At 37.7% G+C, this 25,694-nt stretch overlaps 1 protein-coding gene across 3 annotated transcripts in view; it reads right to left on the reverse strand.

Annotated features, from left to right (window-relative positions):
* The window catches only part of KCNN2 (potassium calcium-activated channel subfamily N member 2), a 71,902-nt gene that overhangs the window by 18,737 nt on the left and 27,471 nt on the right, over positions 1-25,694 (reverse strand). For all 3 annotated transcript variants that reach the window (XM_048932089.1, XM_048932088.1, XM_048932090.1), the window contains one exon: positions 3,719-3,860. In XM_048932089.1, the coding sequence (XP_048788046.1) occupies positions 3,719-3,860 (142 nt within the window). The remainder of the gene's footprint in view (positions 1-3,718; positions 3,861-25,694) is intronic.

Here is a 25,694-nt window from a genome sequence, read left to right on the forward strand (position 1 = left end):
CATAAGAATGGACTGATATTATTTAATCCGGCATACATTTTTTACATGTAATATTATTTAAAAAAAAAAAGTTACTTGCCAACAATTGTGCTACAAACTCCACAGAATTGCAATAATATAGCAGGAAGAACCAACTGTACTTTTTCTAAACATAAAAATTATGAATTGATATAAGTAGATGCCCTGGTGGTGCTTCTCAGTATCCTCTGAGATCATTCATTCATTCAAAGTCTTCTCTTCTCTTGGTCAATAATTACACAACTTCCCAAACGTTTTCAAACTTGCCCCCTCTTTTTACTCCTACCAGTATCTCCTTTAAACCACTCCAAGGCCCTGCCTCTATAAAGTCATCAAGTGGGTGGAAATGCTGCATACATAAACCAGCACAAAGTACTCCAATTGCAGTTGAGCTCAGCCTGCTCACCAGGACCTGAGAGGTCTGCTTGAATGTGCAGTGATAACCACTGCACAGTGAAGACAGTGTGGGTCTCCTCACCTCCTCTATACTCTGCTCTGACAACAAGGATGGCACTTGTATTTCTATCCATCTCTCTTGCAGGCCTACCTAATGCAAAGAGATGGAAGATGACATGTTTATTATCTGACTTGTACTTCACCTGATTCACAGTCTACAACTACAGCCTATTGAAATCTCATTGGAAGACACTGACAGGCAATCCAGTGAGGTAGCCAGTCCAGTTTAACTTCTTCGTATACAGACTATTTCTGCATAGACCCATTGCACGATTTCTGTACTACACTGCGTCAGTATCTTCATTAAAGGTCCAGCCTTTGTCCCATGCAGTCCATTTTCCATCTCACAGAAAGCATTTCCTGAGGCAGAAGTGGTACCAGGGCTCCTCCTTCTCTGGAGTTAAGACACCAAAAGAGCCTTGCTGAAGCCACCAGATTTGCAAAGCCAATATTTACTCTACAGTGGTCTGTGTCACTACATCTGCATTCATAAGTATTTCTATTCATTCTCCTTTTTACTTTTTTTTTTTTACTTTTTTTTTTTTTCCAATGGGCGCCTTAACCAGAAGGACACTGCATTGGTTGCCCACCAGCCTAACGATGCACTTGCTACTGGATGTTAAGGAGTTACATTCCTCCTCTTCAAATCGCATATATGGCTTGATTTTATTTCTCACAATCACTGCACAGTTATCCTGGTATATCTTTTAAATAGACTATTAATCATCCCCATTGAAATAGGAGAAAAAAAAAACAAGTCTGTTCTTTTAATATCCTGCTTTTTCCCCAACAAACACAAATTGCTTGCTTCAAGAGGTGCTTTTGAAGAGTGGCTGTATTTAAATAATTACCTTCAAACAAGTAAGGCTGCAGGATAGTTCATTATTAATTCAATGTTTCATACTTCATATTTTTCAGATCCTTTACCAGGAAATAAAAAATATGAAAAGAGGAAAAAGAGTAATTCCAAGATCTGAATTTGTCATTGCTCTGTAATTTTCTTCTGAAAGATCATCATTTGCCAAAGTCATTTTGCTGACAATTTCTTAGAATGCAATTAGGGATGTCAAGCTTCCAGAGACGTTTTAACATACCAGCGACTCTGCCCCTTTTATTTCTTTGTCAAGAGCGTCTCTCTCAAAGTTACATATCCCAAACTCATTACCATGCAACTCTGATCAGAGACTCAGTGGTTCCAAAGTATCTGCAGAATATTTAATCACAGAAAAAGAACCAACAACCTGAAAACATAAAACAAACAACAAAAATCCATACGAGCCAAGACCAATTAAAGACATGAAGGTGTCAGAACATTTTACAAGTTTAGTTTTCAAAGGAACATATCTTGTTTCTGCTGTGAAAAAGAAATGTTTTTTCGTGTAAGTGGTACATAAACAGTACTTCAATTTTTTCACCCAAGCAATAGAAACAACTGACATATTATTTTGCATCTGAATGTAAGCAGTACTGTGAAAAGCAAAATGACAAAAATGTCTTGTTGTTTCATTTTCTATCTGGCTAATTCACAGGCGTGCAGAATAATATGTGCATTAATCCCTTATTGTGGCTTTGCTTTTACTTTGTTTTCATCTTTACAAAATAAGATGGCTACCTACAGCCAGTAAAATAACAGATTGGATGCTGCTGCCATTTACACTACCACAATCCCAACAGCAGTGAAACCCACGGATTAGCATCAATTCTCACTGCATTTCTGCACAGCATTGAAGCTTCTAAGATTTGTTACAGTATTTTTTTTTCATGCTGAAATGCCAGTAGTGCTGAACAATTTGAATGCATATTCATTGCAAGCTAACCTAGAATTTAGCTGCTTCTGATCAGAAAGTCTAGTCAGACATGATAATGAGGAGGAATAATGATCTGATACCTGCATTTTGAAGCGTTTGCTTCTTATTTCTCAATAGTGCTTAGAAAGAAGGAAATTATGACAGAGTTCTGAATCCATCCCTGTGGCAACACCTCCTGCTCGTCCTCCTTTTTTCCTAATGAACTTAGAACCACTTTTCATTCTCTTAAGTATCAAAATCCAGCTCAAAATGAGGAAAAAAGAAACACGACCCATGAGATGGCAGATCTGAGTTTAGATAACCACCTTTAAACCATGCATTTGCCATTACCAGAAAAATGTAGTGGAAGTATTTTCTAGTAAAGGTCAGAGACCCAAAACCCTATTAGACATTTAGTTTGTTTGCTTGCTTTTAAGAAAAGGAAAAAGTGCAAAACATCAGAAAAATGCATTAATCTATTTTACTCTTTGCAGATAAAATGCACTTTTACAAAAAACAGATTTTCCAAAGGTCTGCTTAACTGAGAAATTTTTTTGCTACCATTTGTTTTCAGCCATAATCCTAATATTTCTGTTTTAAAAGAAAGTAGATGCTTGAGCTCCATCAGTGATCAGTGGCAAGAGTTCAGAAAACATACCTATCTGTCATATTTAGGATATACAGTGCTCCTCTCAGTCACATTTATACAGGAGTCAATACAAATAAGAATGGCATGATGAGGAGCTTTTCTTATTTACAGTAGATACACACAGATTTCCCAGACACTGTAATACATACTCATATGTTGTCCTACTCCCTGTCTAAGTTTGACCAATTCTGTTTAATACAGAAAAACTTAAACCCATATGCAGGACAGTTAATTAATGTGTACTGAACAGACATGGCCTAGCAAGTGATGCACTGTATCAACGATAGCCAAAAAAACTCCAAATATGCCAAAAATTGCACTGCATAAATCCCCTTAAAGCAATGGAATACTACATACAGTATGTTATCAAAATTATAAGAAAGAGCGCAGAAAACCAGGTACAAGTAAAATGCTTTATCAGAATACAAGCCAGCATGTGTCTAGATTTGCAACTGATCTCAGAAATAGAAAGCAGAATTGTAGCAGTGGTCCAATTGCACATGTCCAAAGACAACTGAGAAGATGTAATCTATTACTACTTAATGAAAGGTTCTATTAAAATTTTGAAGATGAAAATTATGTCATGGTGGAATTTGTTTTCCTGTATTTCATTACACGTATGTTAAATTCTACATCAAGAGGAAGTAAACCCTTTATTACCATGGGATGAAGGCCATGAGAAGGATGCAAGTGAGTCTACGTACTCTACGAGGGTATCAAATAAAATTTTCTCTACGACTACTACAAGTTTTGGGATTAATTGCAGCAAACAATCTCATATCCAATGAATAAATTCAAAAACACTCACCATGATTCCAGTGAGTAAACAGACTCCTTTCCCACAGTATGTATTAGGTACCATGTCACCATATCCAATGGATAGAAAAGTTATTGAAATCAACCACATGGCTCCAAGGAAGTTACTAGTAACATCCTGCTGATCATGGTACCTCGAAAGAAGAAGAAAACAAATACTTTTATTACGAGCATTTCAGTTAATTTTTAGGGCTGTAATAAAGAAATCTCAGCAACTGGTCACATAACCACTCTTGTATCCTACAGTTGTTTATTTTTTTAAAAACAGCTATAAGGAATTCAATAAAATGCATATTAAAAGAACATAAATTGTAAGGAATCTGAAGACACAATAATAGCACAAGCAGCAGCGACTCTCCAGACACCCTGTATGTTAGTATTTATTTATATTAGATTCTGTTACCATCATCAAAGTAGCATAAATCTCTTGGCTTTTATTAAAATTTTTCCACCTGGGCACAAAACCTGCTAATCCTCTGCAGTGTCACAAGACATCAGTCTACTATTGCTGTTGCAGTGAGAGACATAAAAGGATGTGTGGGAAAGCTGAACTCAAAGCACATCTTCATCTCATATTTAAGAAAATCCCCCTTTTGTGAAATTAAATATAATTTCCTATGTGCCATTTGTTGTCTTTGTTTCAATTTTCAAATTTAATACAATTATTTGTCTCCTTCAAAGAAAACAAGCTCTGATGAATAAATTCTCTTCACATGACAGAAATATCAACTGGGAAGCCATGATGGCACATTTTAGGAATAAAACCTATTGTTGACACTCATCCTGTGGGGGGAAAAAGGTCTAACAGCATAACACAGATGGACAGAGCTGCTCTGCAGCACAGACTATCTGCAACAGCTTCTGCAGACTCAAGATTGCAATAATGCCCACAGCTGCTGTGAAACCTCAGGTTAGTAATTGATGCCACTGGATCATGACAAGTGTCATTTCAGCCAGTCTCCAAATCAGTAGGTCAAACAGTGCCATTGGAGGACACGCTCATAAATCTGAAAGCAACCTGCTTTTGACCACCAAAATAACTGCTTCAGTCTTCTTCTTCCTGGAATTCACCCTCAAAAATGTAGCAGGAATGCAGAATAAGCAGAAAGAAACATTCAGGAAAACTGCAGTTCACTGCAAGTATCTGCAAAATGACTTTGTTATTTTCTTAGAAGTCTCACCTATGATTACACCGACCTCCAAACTCTTTACCTGCCAGCGACTACATCAACTGATCCCAACCCATCTGTTTCTCTGTTTGCCTGTGTCCTCATCTCTGTCAGTTTGTGCTGTTCTTCTCACACACTTCATGCAAACTTCTGAAGGTGTTTTGTTCTGTTCTGCATCACGAGAAATGTGGCAATAGTTCACATAGAGCTCCTAATGATGAGAGTGACTTAAATAAATACAGCCAGAACAGCAATGGTAGTAACAGCAGAGCTGTAAAATTGATTTAACTCATCTCCATTAAGCTCTACACAACAAAAAGAGATGTGGCATTGCTTTTTTCCAGCCTGCTCTACACTACATCTTATAGACCTAGCATATAACAGCTGTGAAATATATGCACAGAGAGATAGAGAGACATAAATAATTATAATAATTATCCCATTCAGGAGGCAAGAAGAGAGCCTGTGCATCATGCAAGTCCCTACAGAGTATCACATAAATGATATGACCCAGAGGCTTTGGATGAGCTTCACCATAAGTGAACTAAAGCCACAGCATAGCAAGTCAGTTACATAGCAATAAATGCCCAAATAAGTATTTATAAGATACTTCCCTAGTGCTCATCTTCGGGTTTTGAACCTGGTCATTTCTGTAGTTCAGATAGAAACCAGTTTACCTACAAAGAACATGCATTTTTCCTACATCTTGTCTGAATTTCTACATCTTTTAAACTTTCAGTGCTGTGTGGTGCTAACTATAGAAATGTTGATAGGACATAAAAACTGCCAAAATCTCTCATTTGATTAAGATTTTAAGGTTATGGTTCAGCAGTCAAATGATGCACACTATTTAAAAGTCCTCATCAATGCTTACTATTTTGTTGTGACTGAGATGCAAAGAATACTGTGTGTCACCTGTATGGGCTCAACTGCCCAAGAATGGCAAAGCCCACCAGCTAGAAGCCTACTGCAAACAGTGCTTCTCTCACAGCTGTGCAATGAGGAATTTCTCATATTAAAAATCCTCCAGTAAAATTGAGACAATGTAAAGAAGAGTTACTGTCCTGATAGTCTTTGCCTACCCCAGATTTACAGGGAGATGGACGGGTTTTGCCATGTTTTTTTGTTTCCTTTGGTAATCTGTCTGGTGATTTTTAAGTCTCTGTGGAGAACAGTTCTGGTACATGCATAAGCCCTTCTGATTTTAGTAAGATGACAAGAATATCCTTTCAACTACTATGCTGTGTCATTATGCAACGTGATTACTTGGGTTCAAGACCAACCTGGCAGGAAGAGTCTCCCTCCAATAGAGTGGAAGCAACACCAGAATCTGCAAGTTTGGATTTTGGCTATCCTACATCTGTAACCAAATTAAGCCAAAAAAAAAAAAAAAATTAACCAAAAAAAAAGAAAAAGTAATTTCTTAAAAGAGAAGGAATTGCAATGTCATATTTGTACAGCCATGGGAACTACTGAAAAGAAGGAAAGAAGGTCAGGAGGTATTTAGGTATTTTTCCTTTGTTTCAAGGAGGCAGACAGAAAATTTACCCTTTCTGACTTGCTTTCAAAGTCACCACAACTATAAAGACTGAACTCTGTTCATGCAGGAAAATAAGCATGTCCATCAATCAGTGCACCTCTAATGTCTGTCTTTCAAGGCTTGAGAAAAGCCAGCCACATCACTGTGTTCTTCACTGTTGTGACTACCTCCAACAGAGCTGTTGTAATGGACATTACACTGAGGATAAAAGCTGCCCACAGCTAACAGGAACAGTGCTGTCTCACTCACTGTTAGCTGTCATCAATCTCTACAGACATTTCCTCTTTCCAGATGGATCATGAAAGATAGGTTGGATACAACAGGCTCTAGAATTCAAAAACACTTTTCCTAAGCTACCTATTCATTCTGTTTGAGAGCTATGAAAAAATGGAAACTCAAAATCAAAATAAATAAAAATTTTCTTTCAGAAAATATAACATAGCTTCTTTTTTTTTTTTTTTTTTAATCACTAGAAAAAATATTTAAATTCCACTATTCTTAGTCAATAAAAAATTGGACTAGAAACATGGTGAGTCACTTAAAATTGAAGATACAAGTTCACACTTAATTTTGTTAAAACTGCAGCTATATACAGCTTGGTTTCCTGGATGACATCCAGTCCCACAGAGTAGCAGAATTAAGGGACATTTAGAAAAGCTGTGTACTCCCTGGAGGCAAGAAAATCCCTGACTGAAGTTGCGCAAGCAGAAGTATAATTTATTGCTTCTGCTTTCCTTCTCCAACAACGAATGTGCTGGCAGGCAGGTGGCACTACAGCTGGAACTTGCTACTCTGCAGAAAAGCCTCCTCCTGTGAAATGCCACAAGTCAGTTCTCACTAACTAGCATGCATCATTCCTGAAACTACTCTAATTTAAACCAAAAATAGCTGAATGGTTAGACTTGTGCAAAAATAGAGTAACTTGATGCCCTTCCAAACCAAACTGAGTGGGAGTTTTACCATTCATCTCAGGAAGATATAAATACATTCCTCAGCTGCTAGGGTTGTCAAAGTTATATTCCAGATTCTTTACTGAGCAACATTTTCTGCTGCTTTCACTATCAGTATAATGATTTTCAGTTCTGCTCTCCTTCAGAATTATGTTCCTTTTTGATGATGTTTCATTTCAGATAAAACATCTCCTTCCTAGCCTCATGCAGTTATCACAAATGAGTATCTTGACACCTAATAAACATTAATCTTATAAAGTAGTAAGTAACAGAAAATCAAATATAATTCTTAGCTTAACTACAGGCATATTAATTGACAGTTAGCAGATTCACTTCAATTCACCTTGCCTCTAAAGCCAGCTTCTGATAACTTCCAACTTTTTAGTTTGGCTTTCTTTAACGCATCAGTGAAACAACTGAAGACGAAGGTGAAAAGATTTTCCTTTTTGTAGAGAAGAAAATGGTCAGCTTTGATAGTAATCACAAAAGAATCTGAAGCTTGCAGTACAAAGCCAATCTGGGCAGTTTACTGTTGTGAAGTCTTAAAAATTTCAGACTAATTATGCCTGGAAACAGATTCAGCCCATTAAAGCAGAAATTTGTCAAGATTCAGCACAGACACTGATTGATCTAACTAGCTATTAGCACTCAATTACAGCACTGGGCCATTCTGTTACTAAGTGCCTGTAAAGTCTTAGACAGTAGACACTGGTAGCTTTTTTTCTGTTAATATAGATTTTTCTTCTGTTGAAATAAAGAAGAAAGTAAAAGAAACCTATAAATGCATTCAGATGAAACAGGAACACTGACTCATCCAACGGTGTTACTGGCAGAAATGCTGCCTACCTTCATGGGGGGATATCACACCTTCTCTTTTTTCTGTCACATCTATTGAAATCTTCAAATGTTTTATGAACAGCAGCAGAAATGCTTTGCCAAAAACACCTAACTTAATCCGCTAGCACTTAATCCAGTAGCACTACTGAACCCAGTCGAAACAACTGCTGCGATCAAGCAGCCTGGATTCCTTCTACAGAGGTTAAAATGATAATTATTTTACTATTAAGAATATCAGTGGACAAATGCATGTAAAATTAACAAAACCAACAGGGAAATGTTAAGTAAACATTATTACATGAGCAGCACGTGCACTATATTAACAAGCTGGAGAGAAACAGTAATCCAAAAGACACCAACTGACAGGAGAAAGAGAAATCAACACAATAACAGAAGGCTGAAATGGCATGTTTTAAGAAAGTTTATCATTATTCTGGAACATAAATCACATTTTAAACATAAGTGTGGAGACATACAAGGATTTGAACTCTAAATACTTTCATATATCAATGCTTGGACACGGGGTAGAGTGCCTTTTCAAAAGGCACTGAAGTTATTTGCCTGACACTCCTGAAGGTCTTGTCTTGCTTTCTTGGAGCTGATACTCTTGTAAATCACTATACCTGTCTGCAGTGCTAGGAGGTGGAAAGAGTTTATGTTTTTTCCAAGAAAAGCCATTTGGTTTCAAATTTAATCGAATATATCAATGTTACTAAAGTTATTTGAAGTGTTACCTACATTTTCTTCTTTATCTTTTAAGTAAATGTAGAAGTGTGAAGGAAAGCTGCAAAGGAATTCTGCAAGTGCTGGGAAACTGGTAAACTTGTAAAGGTGGGATAGACAGCAATCTGCTAAGAAACTGCAGCACAGGTGAGTGCTCAGTATACATGCACAGATAGGAGCTATTGGGAATAATGTTAGAACTACTGCTTCAGGCCTTAGACTGTAAGAAAACGAGTAGCATGGAAGTTCTCTGATAGTTTGTTCAAGGATCCTTTTTCTTGCCTTGTTTCAGAAGCGCACTCACACACACAAATCTCACCCTTCAGGGCTTATCCCCCAACTTGATCACACTTTCACTCCTACTGTTTTCTTTTCAGCAACATCAAGTTTTTTTGTTCCTTGTAGTGGTGTAACCAAAGAGAAACGTTATCTCCATTAAAGTCAACAGCAAAATTCCCATTGCCTTCACTGGGATCAGGAAACAGAAATCCAATTTCTTTTTGTCAAAGTTTCAGCTGAGCATTTTCTAAAATGTTTCCAGTTAGTGCTTCCATGCTCATCCATTTCAGAATTTTTACTGTGCCTTTGTGCTCATCTCACATCCTGGGTGCCAGGAAACCTCCACTGTTATGTGTATGACTATCAAGAAACATTCCAAGAAAATTGCTAAGCTAATTAAACTTCCAGTTTACAGGAAATGTAAAATGTGATGCTTTTCCTCTTCAACATTTAGAAGCACTACAAATAAAATAAATAAATAAAGAACATTAATAATAAATTAATGCTTATTTGGGAACTTATACTGAACTATAACATATCCTTACGTCCTGCGTGCTTGAGATTCAGTAGAATGGTGAACAAGCTGATGATCGTGGAAAGCTATCTTCTAAGTCTTAAACCAGAAACTGTCCTTAAGTGCTGGAGGCCTGAATAAGTTCTGCTGGCTCTGCATTCTGCCCGTCAGCAGCAGCCTTTCTTTTAAGAAAAACAAAGCAAAACACAGAAAACAAAACAAAACACACAGAGAAACTGCCAGGAGTCATCCAGTTGCACCATCATGAGAAGCAGCACTGTTGCATTCAGCTAATGAAACACAGCTAATTCTGTTACCCCCACACTCTGCACAGCAACTTGTTAACAGCTTCCACTTCCCTTTCACCTCTTGGTGAAACACGGCATCTTCAGTGTTTCTACTGTTGAAACTCTGAAGAAAAATATTAATAAGCGATAAAATGCTTTTCAAAAGGTTTTGTTTGTTTGTTTGTTTGGTGAATAATATGAACGAAATACTTTACTGGAGCTTTAGCATACTTCAACTTAGAAAGCACACCCTCATTGCCTTCTTAGACTACATCATCAGCCAGAAAAGAAAAGTTACCATCCAAACAGAGCCTGTTTTTATTTTGTTTTTTTTTTTTCCTACTCTTTGGACCTCTCTGCTTACTACTTTAATGCAGCAAAAAACTCAATTTGTTTTTGAACAAGGAGAATAGTGTGGTTACTATGAAAAACAAACATTTCTTATAGTTACCATATATGCTCAATGTATTGGCTTATAGCCATGTAAGTATATAAAGTATTATATTATATATATTATATTATATATATACTTTATATATTATATATAAAGTAGCCAGTAAGAATATAAACTTGAACATTTCGAAAAGCATATGTGATACCATATTTGTCCCAGTCTTGTTGATTCTAATAAGATTTAGCTGTATCTGTTTGTATCCGTTTTAAAGGAAAAGAGTCTACAGAAATTATATATAATTCTAGAAAATTGTGAAAGTGATGGGAAAAAAAACAGCAACAAATAAAAATTATACATATCTGGCTGCAATATGTTTTAGCATCAATCTATCAAAATTAGGGAAAAGCTAGCATGGAAGGTATTTTTTTTTCTTTGAACAAAACTACTGGAAAGATCTTTTAAATAAAAATGGTGTCTGGTTTAGGAAATAGAATTCCTAGACTCCCTGAATGAAAAGGAGAACAAAGTTAAATACAGATAAAAGGAGGTAGCTTTATTAACATTGATATTTCCTGACATTAGATAAGATGGAAGAATCATATTTTAGGAGGATTTAAAGCTGAATCCAGTAGCTTGAATAACAAAAACAACCAAGGTTACAGTAGGAAGACAAAAATGTATACAAGACATTAATCCTCAAATTTCATAGCACAAGGCAAAGAGTAAATGTCAGGCAGTAGGACAAAGTTATACCTACAAACACGTGTGACGGATCTGTTAATCTCTTTATGATTCACACTTGACTTAAAGCAGAAGTGATGTTGAACAATACACACAGGTATCTGCATGGGCAGAAGGAGTGAGCTACAGTTATACCTCACGGCAGGGCAGCAGCATCACGAGCATCATCTTTACTGTGCAGCGCTGCAGACAGACTGAAAAGCACGGGTCCATCACAGCAGAGGACAGGAAGACAGAAGAAGCAAGCAGGAGCTAAGCAGGAAGGGCCGCCGCCTGACACAGCACCACAAACAAGGCTGGGGTCAGGCACTCCAAGCTTCTGACTAAGCCACACTGTCAGCAGCACAAGGTCCAGACCCGTGGCACTGCACTTGCTGACAAAGCTGGTGAGCAGAAGCCAGGGGGCCCTCACCCTGCAAAGGGACTCTGGCACAACCCACACGCAAACAGTCTGAGGGACCACAGGGAGCTTGACTGAAGAGAAACAGCTGCTATTGTGTCTGGCGCAAAAGAGAAAAATGAACAGAGCTACTTCAACTTTGAATTGAATTCAAGATCGAGAGAGGGTGACTCTTCAACCTACTGGAGAGATACTGCCTAAAATGCTTAGAAGAAGAGTTGGGGAAAGAAACACATCAGTGCCAAACATAGACAAACCACTTCTCAGTAAATAACAGCTCTGCTTTCAAAGCCAAGTTTATAAAGTAACCCAGAAAGCCTTGAGACTACCAGCACACTCAGTTAAGAAAAATAAAAAGAAAACCTCCTGTAGATGCTTTTCCTATAGCTCAGTATATCATTTTTTACCAAATGAGGTTCAGAACAGAGGCTATTACAAACATACACCCAGTTAAAAGAACGCTGTAATGCATTAATATAATTGGGCCAAACTAAAGCAACATAAATGGCTTTGGAGCAATGCTTTTTGATACTGTAATCTTACAAAATAAGACATATATTCATGTGTATTTCCTTTCTGCAGCCATCCATTTAACGAAGTCTGAAATTTGGGGATTCAGTCAGAATGAATATTATTTCAAAGATTCACTGCAATTTTTCTAAGTTTCTAACAGAAGTAGATGAAGCTGTATAATTACTGAAATATCAATCTTTGAACAATCAAAGGGAGTTTCTTAATGAGCTCTACAGTTAATCCTTCTGTATATTCAGCAGCAACTAATTCCCTGCTAAATTTTCCTTTATTTTGCATTTTTTATTTTCTCCAGATACCTTGATACTTAAGCCCCAACTGGGAGTTGTTCTGTTTTCTTCTGTTGCTTTTTGTTTCTTTCTTTCTTTTCTTTTTCTTTTTTTTTAAGTTCAGAATGCCAAATACAATCAATTGATGCCTAAAGAATCTGAAGTAATTTGCTGAAGATAAATTTTAGACACAGAGGTTTATAGAATTAGTCATTACGCATCTAAAAATAAGCCCACAATCTTTTCTTTGTGCCATACTTGCCAGAACGACATAAAGGTTAGCCTTCCTTTCCTCCTGGATGCAGACATGGGTAAATGGGAGATAACAGGAGGACTACAAATTACACAGCAATGATGGTGAATTCTCAAAGAAGACATAGTGACAAACCAAGCACTCTGAAGGTGTTTTTCTCCCATGGAACTAATAGCATTTATCGGTATGCAAACTACTGCTTTTCAGTATCTTGCTTTTTACTGCAGAAGCTGATGTATTTCCTCTAACCAAAAGGAAGTACAAGCTCAAAGTCATTATGCCCATTCTATGTGCCCAAACATGAGAACGTCAACAGCATTACCAGCGTAAGTACTTATCCTAATGAAAAGCACATTGTAAGCAGATGACCATAAAAAAGACCTGAGAGAATTTATCATTTTCATTAGAATTTAAAAGTGGAATACTTAGATTCATTCCAATGTTCTAGGCACACGGAATCTCAGAACGGCCCAGGTTGGAAGGAACCTCAAGGATCGTGAATCTCCAGCCCTTCTGCCACATGCAGGGCCACCAACCTCCACGTTTAATACTAGACCAGAACAATAAGATTGCCCACAGCTGTGTTGCTACACACAGAACAGTAAGATTGCCCTATGCAATACCATGGAAGTAAAAAGTTTACAAAGAACAGAATTTTTTTTCAGCTGGATCTTTGTGGTAAAAAAATTATCTGACTGCTTTTTTGGACAAAGCTCGCAATTTGTATCATAGGCAAGGCTGGAAATGCGCTTAACTTAAATCAGTTTAAAATGTACTTGTTTAATGAATGTATTTTAATTTCCTTCCTGAAAATGACAGGTTGCATTGAGCTCAGCTTCCTGAAGCCACAATGCTTGATACTATGCAGATTTTACTGCATATTCATAAAACAATTCCAAACAAAAAGTCTGTATACCTGACACAAAGTCAGTCACCTGAAATTTGTGCCGGTTTTTACCACCAGTTGGATACCCATGCACTGATGGCAAAAATTAATACACTGACATTATGAAATATAAAGAAGTATAAAATGTAATTATATAATACTACATAGCGTATTAGACAAAGAAAATACTTGTAACGTGTTTTTGCATGTGAAGCTTTAGCATGAAGCAAACAACGTTAAAGGAAAAAAGTGCTCCTCTTTTTCAATTCTGTCCTTTTCATCTCTGATCCAAAGGCTAGGAAAATACTGAAATCACATTGCCTGTAATAAATCTAGAGACACTCACCTACTGTAGGTCAAGAAAGGTCATTTATGCAGGAGACAAAATTTTTGTTTCCCTTTGGTACGATGCCTCCATATTGCTGTATGCCTTACATCGGAGTGAAAGCATCACGTATGGGACAGAAGTTCTGTCACAAGTCCCACAGTGCAACTACACACTGAAATAATACTTTCAGTCAGGCTATGAGAAACATAATGCAGCTGTAGTGCTTAGCTACAGTGATGGTAATAAAAGGACTGCTGCCTTCATTACAGGCCTCTGTGGTGTCAGATTTGAAGGGAGAAGCGTTGTCCAGATAGAAAGAAAATGCTGAAGAGGCTTCTGCTGTTCAGTGTTAAAAATGCCAGATGCAGTTATGTTTCCCTTTGCTCTGTTTTAGACAGTGGCTTAATATCAAATTCAGCGTGAAACTGTATGAAATCTAAGTTTTCTGCTTTCTTCTTTTATCTTCTCATCAGAATGAAGATAAAAATCAAACTGTTTGGTTTTGCTAGTTTTTCAGTTCTAGTTTGTTAGCTTTCAGGACAGCATAACTCTCAAGGATCATCTGTCCTGTATGGATCAAAAAAAAAAAGAATAAAGATAGAAAAAAAGATCTTGCAATGTTTTCTCTAAATATCATGTACTAGAGAGATTTCCTTGAGCCTCCAAACTCTTCTTGCCAAGACTCTTTTATTGACTGATACTTGTCTTGCAGTAAATACTTTCTGATCTTTCGTCTCTCTTAATTCCAGCAAAGAAAGGAATGGAATTCTTTGCTCTCAAGGAACTTGAGCAAGTGATATTTCAGAAAGAAAGAACAGTTGCATACTGTCACTGTGCTGTACTGGAGGTAAGAAGTCTGAATTCACAGCTGAGCCCATCCTGAACTTAACTAACCTTTTTCACTACCTACACCTACAGCATGCGTCTTGTGGCTTACAAGCTGAATGTGTTAGAAAAATCCTCTAATGATACAGAATTTACCTAGTGTCTATGGATTCCTCAACAGAGCTAATTCCTAGGCAAATCATACTTTCATACTTAACTGCACAGGATTCAAGTGAGAAAGCACAAAACAAGGAACTGAGTCCCTGATGAAGTAAAGATGTACAGGGTGGGAACACACGACTTTGTTCTTGGGGTTGGACTCGATGATCTCTGGAGGTCCCTTCCAACCCCTATAATTCTGTGATTCTGTGATTCTTTCTACACCTTTATTGGTTTGCCTTGAATATTTTCTTTACTTTCACCTGCTAATTATTCATTTCCAGATTGTGTTCATTAAGGCTGTCAACATAATAAGCATTAAATTTCAACATAGCCAGCAAGAGCAAGAAGACATCTGTTAAAGCCTGAAATCTAATTCACAGTGGTCTCTCAGCCCTGTACAGAAGGTGAGCTCATGGCTGGGACAGCCTCACAGAAGTGCATACACATGAGCAGGTCTAGTTCTAGGGAACTACCCATGGGGAGCTACCAATCCTCCTCCTCCATTGAGTTTATTGGCTGAACTGTCCTTCTGTAAGATTTTACATATAAAGGGAACTGAATCCATCTAAAAAATAAATAAATAAAAATCATTTAAAATTTAAAATTTTAAATTTTAACTTACAAACACCACTGGAGACCTACAGTTTTTTTCTGGTGCCTTAGCTTTCAGCTGTCCTTCTTCAATAATTATCATTTGAAAGCATTCCAAAGAAGAAGAAAAAATTTATTTATTTATTTATTTATTTTTACTCTTATTTCAAGTAAGTAATGATGACGAACAACATGGAGGCCAAAGACACCTCATTCCAATAGAAGTCCATAACATTGAAGAATAAACAAGTCAGATATGCACAACAGACAGTGTTTGTTCTAGAAGAGAAGAAAAGAACTAGATACCAAACTCAAAGTATATGTCTTCCTCTATTGCTATTGGGACCACTTTATACCTAAATTGTATTTCTGCAGTTAAAAAGTGTTCATTATGCAAATGTACTAATGGGACATACTAACTCAAGAAAATATTTGAGTAAAATTACTTCTTATTTATCTTACAGAATAATGATCTCAGATTTGTCTAGATTTCTGCACTCAAGAAATTGAATTGTGTGTTCTTCATAGTGAATGAAGACAGTGACCTTCAACACACTAATTTAAAATCCATGGAAAGTACATCAGATCCAGTGTCTTGATTCTCCACACCACTCATCTCCACTTAATTCCTCCCTTAGCTACATGAGCTGTGACAAAATAGAAGTATGAGCAGAGTTGAAGGACAGCTACAAATCTTCCTGCCTGTGATAGCCCATGTTTCCTGAATGTCTTTTCCCAAAGACTGAGAAATCATAAAGTAAGCATACAGAATAAATTAAATTAACTGTATTTTCATACACTTCCTTCCTCCACAGAATGGGTAGAATTAGGTTGGACATCTACCCGCTCACTAATTTTAAGCAATATAAAAACACTAGCACTTCTAACATTCTTTAATAGCGTTGCCAAACTGAAACCATTTGGATAAGGTATGGGTCAGGATGACATTGTTTATGAACAACAGAAGGATGTATGTCCTAGAAACCAGATAAGCATTGCCTAATTAGGCTTACTGCTTATGAAAACTTGGTGGATTCTTCTAAAGTAGTGTCCTTTCGATGAATATAGCTCACTCTGACATGAAAATTACACCCCTGGAGACCCTTACTTACGGAGCAAATGTAGTCATATCAACAGTTTCTCAACTGTGAGCAAATCACTAACCAGTCTCCTGACAGAGGGCAGATATCTGGGTGGATCTTAACCATAACTAACATTGCGAAAACAGTACAGAAATGAAACTGAAGAAGGTGGTGTGCTAGCTTAGTGGAATTCCCACCTAGTACCCAACTTTGGGCAAAAAATCTGTACGTGAAATTGGTTTATTCATACTGGATATGCAATCCCATATGTAGTACTACAATAGAACTTTATGCTGGTTAAGTTTGAACCATCTTGTTATTCACTGGAAAAATCAACATACCAAATGTGTTTATAATTCTCTTCATGGAAGAGACAAAAGAGCTTAAATGACTTTAGAATCATAGAATCATTCAAGTTGGAAAAGACCTGAAAGATCACAGAGTCCAACCATAAACTTTGCTCAAGGGCAGAACAGACCTATAAAACAGACTCTCTATTTCGTTCTTCAACAAACATTATGTAGTCTAAATAATTAACCGCATTTTCCACTGAAGTTTTGCACATTTTTATATTTTTAGAAATGTGTGAGTTTTATGTTGGTATACCAAGACCTTCAGTTCAATGTTCTATCCTACCCACAGCACAGCCTGTTATCTGAATAACAGCAAAGCAAACATCATTGACATCATTAAAGCTATGCTAGCATTACTTCTAGTACAAATTTGTATTTTTCTTAAAACGAAAATGAAGAGGAGCTGACCCAATGTGCATTTCCTGGTACAGATTGTTGCATCTCCAGTACACACTGGAACATCTATCCTTGGCATTTGACTAATTATCTGTGCCAAAGCATCCTGTTCTAAAGATTAAGAGAAATCACATTTCTTTCCTTCAGAAGTACAACCACTGAAGGATAACAGTATCCTGCTGTGGAACATTGATTGCATCAGCAGTTCTGCTTTGCAGCACACAAAGAACAAAGAATGCAACCAAATCAATCTGATTGCAAGGAGATGCAACTGTTTGAGTAAATATCATGCTAAATGCAGTATTATTAAAAATTACCACACACCACCTTTGACAAATTTTGGAATACTTACAACAGATAGAAAAGTAATGCTGCAAATATTACTGAGAGCTGACAAATGTCTCTGCTGTTAAATTAACTAGACGGAAAATATATTTTTCTTTTCAATACCTTGGAAAAAAAATCTGCAATTTACCACTGAGGATTAAACGGTGAAGGTTACAATTTTAGCAGCTTATTGGTCTGAAGGCATATAACGATTTTCTGAGGAAATGAATGATTAAAACCAGAAAGATAGGTACTTCAGCATGAATATTTAATCTGAAATCTCACTGTCTAATTTCAGGCCACGTTGCATCTCTATGATTTTAGATATGACCTGCAAAGGTTATATTGTTCTTTCTGAAACACAGTGAAGAATTGCTTTCGTTAGATGACACTTAATGTCAATCATTTGCAAGGTCATACATGTGCTAGTGCATGCCTAGAAGGATGCAGTCCAGCTTGAGGACTGACACTAACGTCACAAAGAAAAACATTTTGTACAATTCTTAGGTCAAAGTAATTAAAATAAGAGGCAAAATAATCAAAGCTACCAGAAACAAGCCTGAAGCAGCAGATGGACAGCACATTTGCTCTTCACCAGTGTGTCACATTCACCACAATCAGTCCAGAGGCTGGATTGGGCAATGTTTTATAAGCCCATCTTTAAGCTTCACCCTCAGATGTACTCAAACAGTAAACTCAAAACAAAGTCACTGAACATTGTGACACAACTGATTATTAACTAAGTACTTTCCATGCCCTTCAACACTCTTCTGTGTTGGAAAAAGGAAGCAATTTCATCTCTCTGAACATCATGTGCTATACTAGTCCTCACGAGCAGCAGAATACAAGCCAAAAAAGGAAAATGCCTCCAGCCAAACTCCACAGCTCCCCTCAAACTACATCAAGCTGCACACAAGAGGACTAAAACATTTCTTGCTCCTTTCACATCAGTTCCTTCACTTTAACACCTGCACGGTCAGCTAGGCAAACACTGCCTTCTGACTCTCTGTTGGTTTGTTTCATTTCAAAACAGCCCCACAGCATGAGACAGCTAATACGCAACAAACCAATGGGGGGGAGGAAAAAAAAGGCAGCATTGATTCAGACTACTTCTTGCAAGTAAAGACTAGGTACTTATGCATCCTGAGTTCAGCTGAGACAGTGTCAATTGCACAGTATGTTTGGCAATGCCCAGGACAGGGCCACTTGGTGAAAGAGCTGCCATCATTATGGCCTGGTAGCAGGGGGCAGGGCAGAGCATGGACAGCTGGACTGAATAAAATAAGGGGTTATTCCACATCCTTTGCCACCACAGGAAAGGATTAGAAACTTTACAGCTGTGGGGAGCAGGCAGGGGTCAATGGAACTTGTGTTGCTAGCGGGATGTTGGACAGCAGGTAGTTGTTAGCTGGGCATCGGTCAGTAGGTGGGGAGTAGTTGTGCTGTTTTATATACATATAAATTAATATTAATAAATATATATTAATATATGCTATATATATGCTATATATTAATATATTTATATATAATTTATTAAAATATAATAAATATATTAATATTTATAACATTAAATAATAATATTACACAATATATTTTGGTACGTAGTATAGTTTGTGTATATAATATATAGCATACTATTACGTAGTATTCATATAATAGTATACCACGCAGTGTACGCACAGTTATTATTGCATTTTCTCTCATTGCCTTTTCTGTTTTAGTAAACAGCTTTTATCTCATTTCACAAGTTCTATTTTGCTTCCAGTTCTCTCCCTCATCCCACAAGGAGGGGTGAGTGGGCAAATGACTGTGTGGTGCTTAGCTACCTGTCGGGTTAAACTACAGCATTAAACAAGGGTTTAGTTATGGGTTTGTTCCCCCTCCAGTAACTCTCATGTTTGTAAATAAATAAATAAAAAATAAATACATACATAAAATCAGCTATTTTAAAGTCAATAATTAGACACTGACTTAAGTCTTACTACAAAAAATAGAAAAAACAACAACAACAACAAAGAAAGCTTTAAAGATTAGAAAAACCTGGATAATTTATCAATTTATTCAGTCAGTAGCTGTTCCCAAATACAGATCTGCATGGCTCAAGCTGTCTTACGAGAGAATGAGATCACTGAGCCCCAAGTTGAACTGGCATGTTATTATACTTAAGCCCCAAGCTTTTAAGACAATTAACTAAAAGTCTTTATCCATTTGCTCTACTGCACAATAGCCAGAAGACTGGCACTTTCATAGAGTGTGCCTCACAGCTCTCTTGCTCTGTCACTGATCCTAAGGAAGAAACTGTCAGAGATGCAAGGATGAAAGAAACCATAACTTCTGCTACTTTGCTGGAGTGATAGGATGCAAATGTTTACTTTTTCCACAAATTAAAGACATGGAAACACCCACTGAAATGGGCATGCATAATATAGTTGTGCCTTGGGCCATAATAACTGCGTTTTCCTCTAACTAGCAGGACTGACACCCTCCTGATGATAACAGCAGTTCACAGTGCTGTCACCTGTCTAATTACAGCTGCTAAGACATACTTTTATGACCTAAGACAAATTACACTCAATGCAGACAAACGTTTCCCACAAAAACGCGTTTGAAACATCAAGCAAGATGAATCAGACAGGGACACATTTTATTTACATGCCAACTCTTGTTTCTCAGAGGACATAGCAACATAGGATACTTGGAATTCCAATACATAAGTGCCAGCAACCACATACTGCCTATACAGTTACTTCGTTAACGCAAAACAGCTGGCATGAGAAGTGGCAGCTGCCATTTCAGAATTTCTCTGGTGAAATTAAATTGATTTTTGTGAAGGAGCCTTTCATTAACTCCATCAGGTTTAACAACACACAGTCTCCCAACAGTCATAAAATTATCCAACTTAAAACACTCTGAGATTTTATAAACATGAAGGAGTTTAAGTGCAGAAAATTATAATTATCTCCTTTCAGTTGTAATCCACTTTTTCTCCACTCACAGAGATTAAGAGACACACAGAGGTAGACAACCCAAGGTGATTCTAAATTGCCTTTCATATACACTGGGACCAGTAAGACTAGTTGCACATCTTTTCAGACATGCATCCCCATTTCCTCCTGTTGCAACACCTGCTTTCAAATGCATGCACAATTCCTTACAAGAGATACTTATGTCTACATCCAAAGCTCTTCCTAATGACTTAGCATGATCTGCATATTTATAAACAATCATTTCTGCTCCACACTCCAGGCCCTTGAAGTCCTCCCCCTCAGGGTTTACTGGCCTCTGTGGCTGTTTCTAAACAGCCAAGTAGTGCTCTGCTGGTCCAGGCTCCTGAAAAGGAGCTGTGAGAAAGCCAAATTACTGACAAAGGCAAGATAAATGACAAAAATAGGATGGCAACCATGTTTGCTGGTCTAGCTGGGGTCAGCAAGGATTGTCCATCCACCAGCACTGGAGGCACTGTGGGAGCTGGCAATGCAGCAGCTGGCAGGACGATTGCTGGGTGCTGAGGAGGCTGACCCTTCACCACTTCATCTAACTCATGGCTTCCAGGCCAGCAGGAGGCTCCTCAGGAGACTCACTGAGGTGAAGAGTACCTCAACTGTTAGTCTACCAGAGCACTAAAGCCCAGCTAGCCTCTGGTCCACCAGCAAGTAATAAAAGCGTAGCACCTTCAAGTACTGTACAACCTGCTCACAGTGTTTCTGCACCTTTTGACAATGCCCAAATAATCTTACCTGACAGAGGGGTCACAGCACTTCAGGTAAGGAAATTAAAGCATACTTGCAGTGACAACCCCTGAATTGCAAAAACTCTGGAAGTGATAGCTTTTAGCATGCTAATCTTCTGCAAAATCTGGTCTTTGTCAGAGTACATTCATTTGTTCAGCCCACACAACTCTAAATTCCTAGGGTTTTAAACCCTTTTTGCTTTGTACTCCAAAATTGCAGAGGGCTGGAAATATTATTAGTGCAACCTGTCCAAAAAGACAAAACAAATGCTATGTGACTAGATTTATATTTAAACAAGCTTACGAATATTAAAAATAATCTCTAACATGACAACGCTCTACTTTATTATGCCATCAAAACAAAATAAACACCTATGAACAATCTAATGCACTCCAAAGATTAGGATATAATCTTGCACTCCTGGCATAGCCATAATACTTGGTAATATAAATCCCATTCATTTGCATTAAGTGAATTGCTGGCTTATACCGCCAGGTGATCATTGTCAGAGACTACATTAGCATTAACAGCAATAAAAATCTTCTGTCCTACAGTTCGTTACATATTTAATCATTTTGTCATTTCTTTTCAGTGCATTACAACATGTTTTATTGTATCAAACACAGTCTTTGTTGCAAACTTTTAGTATTTTCACCTTGTTAACCTGCCTTGCAAGTCCAATTTACTTTTAAATACTTACTGTATTAATGGAAAAAATGAGTCTTTTAAAAATAACAATAACAAAGAAGCCAAACAGCTGTTTAGCTGTAACAGATGTTACTGCCAGACACCCTTATCTCTCACCAAATGCACACAGAGGTAGACAACCCAAGGTGATTCTAAATTGCCTTTCATATACACTGGGACCAGTAAGACTAGTTGCACATCTTTTCAGACATGCATCCCCATTTCCTCCTGTTGCAACACCTGCTTTCAAATGCATGCACAATTCCTTACAAGAGATACTTATGTCTACATCCAAAGCTCTTCCTAACGACACAATCATTTCTGCTCCACACTCCAGGCCCTTGAAGTCAGTGAAAGTCCTTTGCCTTCCACTAGTTCCATATCGAACCCCTAACAAGGCTGTAGCCTCAGGCCAGTGACACCATCTATCCCAGCTCCCACCCTTTCCAGGTAGCTGATAATCTGGGGCACCAGAGATACTTTTTATCTTCACTGCACCTTCCCAGCAGTCAGAGATAACCTCTTTTGCTGGCATCAAAAGACAGGCTCACACGCTACATCATGCATTTCATAAAGGAGCACACTGCAAAGACACCAGCTTAGTGCCAGGTCACTCCAAATCCACCTGATGTGCACTGACAGCATCGCTCTGTGCAGTACAGCTGAACACCTGCCAAGCAGTGAACGTTAAGGTCCCATCACCTGTGGAGCTGCTCACTTCTGCTCCTCTGCTGGATAAGTACAACATGGTGCTGGCAAATCCCTGTCCTCCTGCTTTGGCACTGCTCTCCAGTGTGAACTCTCAGCACGGCCAGCGTCTATCAAATCAAACAGCTCATCTTAAACTTCTATAGCAACATGTGACCACATTCATCTTCATCTGAATATAAGTACTTTCCAGAAGTACTTTGCTGTCTCTTTCCCTCACTAAAAAGCATAACAAGCATCACTTAGTACTGCAGTATCTTAGATGGAAGAGTTACTCTCAGATATAACTGTGCCCAGCGGTGCACACACATACACTGATAGCCCTGACCCAGAAGCTTACTCTGAAAAGCAACTCATCTTGTACCAATAGCTTCAGCTTTCCACTTATGCACCTCAATATGGAGAGCCATTCTTGTGGAAACTCAAGAGGAAAGTTGCCAATGGATTGTATTTAAACTACAATAAACCCTGTGTGTTTCAGAGAAGAATATCTGCAAGAAGATTCACGTTCTAATTTCTAACTGAGAAATGTTCTTGACTGCCCCTACAATCAGAGCCTACAAGCTCTGGAGTACTGTAAATCACTGTTTTTGGAAGCATGTTTGTATGTGATGGAATACACCACCTCCTTCAGGGTTAGATAATTAAGAAAGTCATGCATCTCAACCTTCAGACCAAACTCACTGCTATCGAGCACTGCATCTGAGAACACTGTGATCCCAGAACATGTACAAACCTCACTGACAACAATAGATGAAGAAGGGGAACAAGCTCTTCTAAAAACAAGTCATCATGCACTCCTCCTCATTCAGTTTCCCGAACATAATTATTTAAAACATACTACAAATGATACAATGTAGGGTATTTTTGTGAAAATTTAAATTACTACAGATTAAACAGGACTGAAATAGGGATTTCAAACACAACTGAAGCTTTACATAAATACTGCTGCAAGGATGTAAGAGGCCCCGTGTTTTGGACCAAAATAGGTAAGTGCCTTGTCACTTGCAATGAAATTGGAAAGCCTTCCCTTTAATATTTCACTTACTTTTGACTAAATAACCTTTCTATAAAGCCATTTAAAATAAATAATAGGATACCTAAAAGAAGAGGCAAGTGAGCAGACAGGGTCACCGGTGTGGCTCTTGCACTGCACACAGCTCAAACGCTGACTTGTGGGTGTTACGTCGAGGTGCTTCTCACAAATGCATGTGGTAGAAATCACTCCAATGCAGCATCGCCTTCTTCCTCCAGCACTCATTTCCTACATGCAGGAAGATGCACAGGCAGAGCTGTGCCCTCTTGCACCCCACCAGGAAAGGAAGCTGCCATTTCAAAAGTCTGAATCAATGTAATAGTATCTCAGCAATATTCCAGGGCGGTAATGATGAGACCTTTCCCTTCAAAGAGCACTGGTTTTTAGCATGAGCACTGATGAAAATTTGGGCTCTCTGTAATTGCTCTTAAGCTTTGTTACATGTTAAGATATCGAATGTTTCCATTGGGTTTGTGGGCTCACGTATACAACTGAACTGTACGCAAGAGAACAGGATCAGGGATCCTCTACAAACAGTCTTAATACAATACTTTTTGACCTGAAAATAAACAAGCCAGTAGTAAATTACCTGGTAAATTGGGAAAAAAAATATATATGTATATATATATGTAAAGCTATGGCACCTATGGGTAACAAAGTTCCATCTGGTGCGTTGCACATCCTTTCCACATATACGTTAATTCCATGGGGATTGTACAGGAAGCCACACTTAACTGTTACAGCTGTTTCCCTAGGCAGCAGGATGGCCACTACAATGATGTCTCTGCAATACCAGTTACCAAGTGGCTGAACAGCTGTAGCAAGTACTGTAGCCAATTTTGAGCTTCACAAGGTAGAAAACAACGCCAACAAAAATATATACATCTGAATGTGCTGAAACAACCAGAAGAGCACTAGAAAATAAAGAACATACCAAATACATTAAAAGCACCTTCTAACGTTTCCTTTCTTTGCTTAATTTCTTTAAACTTCTCCCACGCCAACCATCTCTAATTCATCAGTAATTCAACTTACAGACTTGGATTTATGTAATTGAATCTTAATTTCTCAATAGAAAGGATGATTTAATGCCTACAGTCTGAGTTCAGCCAGCATACTGCTACACAGAGTTAGCAGTGAACTGACTATCATGATACAAACTCCTCACTGTAGCCTGACAGCCAGATTAGGAAACTAATGGAAGTACTAAAGCATAAATCCTCATTTATGGGTGTATTTTCAAATGAATTAAGTTCCTAGAGCAAGAAATCATATTTTCAAGTGATAACAAACTGATTTCTGGTTCAGTATGACTGTATTTTCTAAGGACTGCTTTTTTTAAGTGGTACAGTAAACAACACTCCTTTTGAAGCGAGCCATCCTGACTAGTTTAATGTGTTGCTTAGAATAGGTAGAAGAAAAAGTGAACTACTGCATTTAAAACTGCAATAATGCAAAAGCCAGAGGATGCATCTTTGATCACTGAAATGATGTTACAAAAATATGTCCATAAATTGCTCTTATCTGAAAGTTTTTGGAAAGGCTGCAAGAATGACCATCCTTGCTGAGCAGAAGACAGATCATTCCCTGCATTATGTTTTGCAGATTAAAGACAAATGGAAAACAACAAAAAAAAGCATTTTGTCCTTGAAATCTGATAAGTAGCCCTTGACAGATATTCTCATCTCTTCAGCCTTTTGCTGCTGGAGAAATAGTATCATGAGACTTTGCAGCTACGTATGCACTCTTCCACTTCATTCTGTTCTTACAATGCTGCATGTAAATAGAAGGGAATATGACCTTAAATAAATAAATAAATAAATGGAAAGTCTTCCTACTCTAGTTAGATGACCCTGAAAACATATAAAGCAGTCATAAGATCTTTCTTCAGAATAAGGAGATCTGCTTGTTCTTGTTTTCCTATCCTATTTTGCCTTTTGCTCTCCGTTCTCCCAAGTTAGGCCTGCTA

Source organism: Lagopus muta, chromosome Z (genome assembly GCF_023343835.1).
Source record: "Lagopus muta isolate bLagMut1 chromosome Z, bLagMut1 primary, whole genome shotgun sequence".
In the NCBI taxonomy this organism is placed as follows: domain Eukaryota; kingdom Metazoa; phylum Chordata; class Aves; order Galliformes; family Phasianidae; genus Lagopus; species Lagopus muta.